At 43.7% G+C, this 5,965-nt stretch overlaps 1 protein-coding gene across 1 annotated transcript in view; it reads right to left on the bottom strand.

Moving 5' to 3' along the window:
• The window catches only part of SETX (senataxin), a 58,684-nt gene extending 53,801 nt beyond the window's left edge, over positions 1-4,883 (bottom strand). The window contains exons 1-3 of the mRNA XM_029921052.1: positions 4,700-4,883; positions 3,681-3,891; positions 1,472-1,581 (exon numbers count right to left, since the gene is read on the bottom strand). Of these exons, the coding sequence (XP_029776912.1) occupies positions 1,472-1,581; positions 3,681-3,891; positions 4,700-4,876 (498 nt within the window). The 5' untranslated portion in view covers positions 4,877-4,883. The remainder of the gene's footprint in view (positions 1-1,471; positions 1,582-3,680; positions 3,892-4,699) is intronic.
• Positions 4,884-5,965: the final 1,082 nt, after the last annotated feature.

The raw sequence follows: 5,965 nt of genomic DNA, 5'->3' as shown, positions 1-5,965 counted from the left end.
CATATATATATATATACACACAACGGAGTATTACTCAGCAATCAAAAAGAATGAAATCTTGCCATTTGCAACTACATGTATGGAAACCAAAACATATTATGCTGTTTTAAACAGAATTAGAGAAAGACAAATATCATAGGACTTCACTCATATGAGGAATTTAAGATACAAAACAGATGAACATAAGGGAAGGGAAGAAAAAATATAAAAACAAGGAGGAGGACAAAATATAAAAGATTCTTAAATATGGAGAGCAAACTGAGGGTTCCTGGAGGGGGAGGGGGGATGAGCTAAATGGGTGAGGGGTCGTAAGGAAGGCACTTGTTGGGATGAGCACTGGGTGTTACACACGCGGAATGAATCACTAGATTCTAGTCCTGAAATCCGTATTGCACTACATGCTAATTAACCTGGATGTGAATTTAAAAAATAATAAAAACCAATAGCTCCACCAGCTTTGATTAGGTCAGTATTTGCCTATTAGTGGTTTTTCCATCTCTTGCATCAACCTTTTTGCACCTGATGTTTTTGGTGTTTCTCTTAGAAACAAAACTATGTGGATTTCATTTCTTTTGTAGTCCAATCTAATCTTTGTCTTTTCACTGACAAATTCATCCTGCTTACATTAAACACTGATATCCTTAAACCTGTTTCTTTGTATGAACCATTTTTCTCTATTTCTTTTAAAAGATTTTTTTTTACCTTCTGAACTGATTCACTCCCAGCTCTGCCCGTAACAAGACGAAAGGCTGGCAGGCCCGCTCTCACACCTTCTGTGGCCTTGCCTGCCAGCCCCATCACATCCTCACTACCTGGTCCAAGTTATTATTGACACATTCACTTTCTTCGAACTTGGCTCTTTACAAATAATAAACTTTACCACAGCATTCAACCAACTTTATATATTTCTTATGCTACCTTCTTAATTCTTCTCTCTCTCGTGTCCCTCATTCGGCGCCTGTCTAGCAGCAGCGGTCGGCTCGGACTGCCAACGACCAGCCACATGGAGGAGGGGGGCTGCAGTCTCTGTCGTGAAGCCTCTGAGCGCTTGGCCAGGGGCCGGGGTGCCCGGCTGGACCCGCTCCCTGTGTCGTGTCGTTATGTGGCTCTGGAAGGCCGGTCCCGGAGAGCACCGGGCCGCACGGTCGGTCTTCTCTCCCGGGCAGGGGAGAGTCAACGTCGCACCCAGGCCTGGACTCTGGCTCTCAGCCTTCCCTGGAGCGTGCCCGGAGCTGCTGTCGCCCGGCATGACTATATCCACAACTACCTAGAAGCACCCAGACCTAGGGGTTCCCGCCACGTATCGCTTGGTGTCTCTGCTTGGTAAGAAACCCCTACCTTTGAGCGGTGTGATTATACATTTTTAACAGTTTAATATTTTAGACCAAATACACAGCGAGACCCCCTACTACTGTCATCTCTATGTGTAAAAATAAAACACGTTCTTTCGTCGCCCACCACTCATACTCACCATTTCATTGGGATGGACCAGAAACAAATAAATGCCTGGATGTTTGTCAAAAACCTGAAAGGAGCAATTAGCTTGTTCCATCCGACAAAGTGCTTCAACACATAATTCGTCTAAATGGAAAAAATAAGACAGTAAATGTAAGACGTAAACCTTATCAGCTTATCGACAGTCCCTACATCTGGCTCTTTCAGTTGTTCTGTAAGTAAATACAACACTGCTCCTTTCCTTTTTTCTTCAAATGAGGCATAAAAAATGCTGATAACGTAGTTCAGTGACAATATTTGCTCAGCTGAAAGACTCACCTCATGTGACTGATCACAGGGTGTTCCTGCAAACTCTTGTGACTTTACTGGTGTATGTATACTTCTTTCTTACACTTGGCATAATTATACCCACGGGGTATCTTCTCAGAAGTACGATTTTAAGTCCAGTTCCATCAGCACTTGACATTTGACCCACGGGGACTTTATCTGGTACTGGTGTGACAAAGGGAGCTTTGCCCGCAAATGGCTATTTGGTCCTACTCTGATTTATTGACGAATTCACTTTCTCCGCTGCTTTGAAATGCTACCATCATCCAACACTAAGTCCCCCAAATATGCCTGGTTCATTTCCGGAGTCTACACTGCTCTGCAAGCCTACCCCTGCTTCACCGCTCTAATTCCGGTGCTGCATGCGGCTCGGCCCACGGCTCCCGCAGAAGTGTCGGGAATCGGGCGCCGCGGTGGCTCAGCCGGCTGAGCCTCTGTTGACTTTGGCCCATGTCCTGATCCCTGGGACTGAGCCCCGTGAACCTGCTGAGAGTCTCTCTCTCCCCCCTGCCCCTTCTCCACTGTTTGTGCTCTCTCTAAAAAATAAAAAACCTAGAGAAAAAGAAGTGTCCTGAGTAGACTCACTCATACATTTATACTACCCCTAATGAATCACCTTTACTTCGTCAAACTTGAAAGAATATTGTTGGGAGAGCAGATGGCTTTGTGGAAAAGCAGGAAGGAAGCTCTTGGGTATTGGGTATTGGTGTTTTGTTTCCTGATCTGGGTGCTGGGTACACAGGTGTATTTAGTTCATAAAAAATCATCACTTAGGTACTTTTCTTGGATATAGCATTAATAAATGTTTGAAAACAGACTTGTTAGCATTTTAAAAACAAATTATTTATAATTAATTTAGAAAGAATTGATTTATCTGACCGAATCTTTAGATCTACCTTTCAGTTTACTGAAAATTCAGGGAATAAAAAAGCTAAATTACATCACAAGGAAGCAGTTTGGAAAATTCAGAAGGTACGTTATTCGACAGGGTAACTATATGATCTCAATAAGTCAAGGCTATGGAAAAAAAAAAACTCTGCCTGTATGTATAAGGAGACTGCTTCGTATTCAAAGAAATGGACAAAATATGAGCCAATGCGGTATGTGGTCCCTGACTGGATTCTTAAGCAAACCAGCCAAAACCACATTTTGCAAGGACTGGGAAAATTTGAATATGGACTAGATACTAGAGAGCCAAAGATATTGTTATTTGGAAAAGGTTAAAAAAAAAAAAGGTATTGCTATTTTGTTAGACTGGATAGATTACAAAAATGTCTTCACTTTTATGAGATTCATATCAGGAAATGCCAATATAAACAGCCCAAATCTAGGCAGCCGTAATATGCCAGGCCGCAGTAACTCAAAAGGATTACTACAGACCAGTTGTTCTCAACCAGAGACGACGCTGCCTCTCCCAGCCCTGCCCTCTCGACACGCCAGGGACACGCCGCGCTACTGGAGACCGCCTGCGTGTCCCAGTGGGGGCGGCGGGGGGGGGGGGGGCGCGGAGGGCTCCTGGCGTCTAGTGGGCAGAGGCCAGGGAGGCTGCCGAGCGTCCCGCCAGGGACAGCACAGCCCCCACAACGGAGAAGTGTCCGGCCCGAAACGCACATGGCGTCCACACTGACGAGCTCTGCTGTAGACAAACCAGCAGAATGAAAACTAACTGAATGGAGTCCAGCCAGACGTTAGCAAGAGCAGAACCGCGTGGTGGGCAGATGGTGTCCACTTCATCAGTCCCTTTTCTCCAAGTACGGAATTCTGTTACCAAAACGGTGGGGAGGATTAAGTATCTTAGTTATCTGTTTAACAAACAGATTTTCAACACAGATAAAACCGAGTTCTTACAACTCTTAAAATACGACCGACGAAAGGCGCAGAACACGCACGGTACTCACTGACACGCTCGTGGAGCAGCAGGTACGGGTACTTCAGGATTTCAAGAAGAGGAACTCGCAGCTTATTTTCAAAGTCTTGGCCAGTGAAGTCAAAGAGCTGTGCTTCTCCATTGTTGTCTACTATGTACAATTCATCATCATCTCCAATTTCTGCCTTCATGGATTTTTCAAAATGGTTTATGAGACGTAAGGTTTCTAATTCCCACAAAACCTACAGAAAAAGAAATGGGTAAGTAAGCTTTATTATCGAAAAATACTGGATGTCATCATGTTTTCAAATAGCCTTCCCCTGAGTATAAAAATTTGGAAGTTTAAAGAAGTGGACTGTCACATTAAATCCACTTGAAGAAAACAGTCACTAAACATGGCCACCTTTATGATACATACATGAGATGTGTGAAAACAGCTTCCATAAATAAAGTTCTGCTATAAATGTCCCAAACCCCTTACGAGCTATTAAAAAGGGAATGAGGAGCGCCTGGGTGGTTCAGTGGGTTAAGCGTCCGGCTTCGGCTCAGGTCATGATCTCACGGTTTGTGGGTTTGAGCCCCGTATCAGGTTCTGTGCTGACAGCTCAGAGCCTGGAGCCTGCTTCAGATTCTGAGTCTCCCTCTCTCTCTCTCTCTCTGCCCCCTCCCCTGCTCATACTCTGTCTTTCTCTCTCTCAAAAATAAATAAAACATTTAAAAAATTCTTTTAAACTTCATACCACTTACCCATGAAGAAAGAAAAAAAAGAGCCACCTATTAAAAAAAAAAAACCCAAGCCATTCAGACACATGAACAGAACACTGTCAAATATATGCACATAAAAAACAACTGGAAAAAAAAGCCCATACGTCATTGCATAAAAGTGTTTTCCATCACAATGACTGGACGAGGGATCATAAAATTCTGCTTTAGGTTTTAACGCAACTTCATCAGTCAATCCTGTTTCCTGACCGCGTCCAGCAGCGTTCGGGCTTCGTGTCCGTCTAGCTGCCGAGCTCTGAAACCTACAGCCCATCCGGTGTGACTGACCTCATGCAGGAACGGCAGCTCATCCCGCGCTTTGTGGTACTCGGCCACACACTCCATGCAGTAGCAGAGGTCTTCACTGGCTGTCTGGAATTCACTGGTGTGGGTCCTGGACGCATAGCGCTTCAGGAAGTCAACGGTGGAAGTGCCACCTGGCGTACACCAACAACATGTGCTCATTCTGCACCTGCACACACAAAAGAAGGCACCTAAAGACTAAAGGAAAGTGACTTTCCGGATGACCCTCATCTTCAAGTTAGAATGTGCCTCCACCATATCAAGAATGTTCTGCTGAGAAAAAAGACAAAAAGAATTCTCTGCTGGCCAGCTTACCAATTACTGACTCAACTCAAATCTGAGCCTACTCTTAAAAACTTTACCTTTGACATATAAAAAACACAATGAAACGAAAGCACTTTGCTAGTAAAAAAAAAAAAAAAAAACATTCAACACACAGTTGGACTACAGAGAAAACTCAAAACTACGTGGTACTGCTGTTAAATCAGAGACAAAGACTTATTGGCGTTTTCAAAGTACAGCTTTTGGAGCGTTCTAGTGATGTACTGGTGCCAAGTCAGAGGTTAAGGGAAACTTTCACATTCCTAGAAGACATGTTTTTGAGAAATCTGTGGAAACATAAAATTCCATAAATATGAATCCATACCAATAGCAAAAACTCAGAGAACGTTCCCTGGTTTAGAAAGTATAGATGCATGAACTTGCACATACGTGTGCATTAACTCACTGCTCATCAACGTGCTGTGAACTGTAATAGCTACAGAGGGTAACAACTATCACGACTAAGTACAGATTCTGAGGTCTTCAACTTCCTGTTTGTGCAGTAAGACCAGACCCTCTACCATCCAAACTCATGTGGAAGGTAGAGATAAAGTCACCTTCCACATCCTTGAAGTCCCAAAGAGACCAAAGTAACAGTAAGCTACCAGCAAACAAGAGAAAATCCCAAGAACCTCATGTGTCAGAGCTTTGAACTTAAATACACTAAGGAGGCAGAGGCTGATCAGAACTACAAACAGCATGAAACCGAGTGGATGAGCAAACAGGATGGAAGCCAAAATCCAAAGAGATCTCCAACTCTACTGATGTATAATGAAGATGCTATATTTTTACCCCACACCAAACGGATACAGAGGTAAATACAAAGCTCACCATTAGTAAGCAGTGGGTTGTGGCCAAACAAATACACGCGGTGAGCCTAGTCCTACCAGAAAGTACTCAAAATACAAAAGGACGTGGGCATGTCAAAGG

The sequence above is a fragment of the Suricata suricatta genome, chromosome 13 (assembly GCF_006229205.1).
Source record: "Suricata suricatta isolate VVHF042 chromosome 13, meerkat_22Aug2017_6uvM2_HiC, whole genome shotgun sequence".
In the NCBI taxonomy this organism is placed as follows: Eukaryota; Metazoa; Chordata; class Mammalia; order Carnivora; family Herpestidae; genus Suricata; species Suricata suricatta.
The sequence above is the reverse complement of the archived record's forward strand: the minus strand, read 5'-3'. Positions and strand labels throughout refer to the sequence as shown.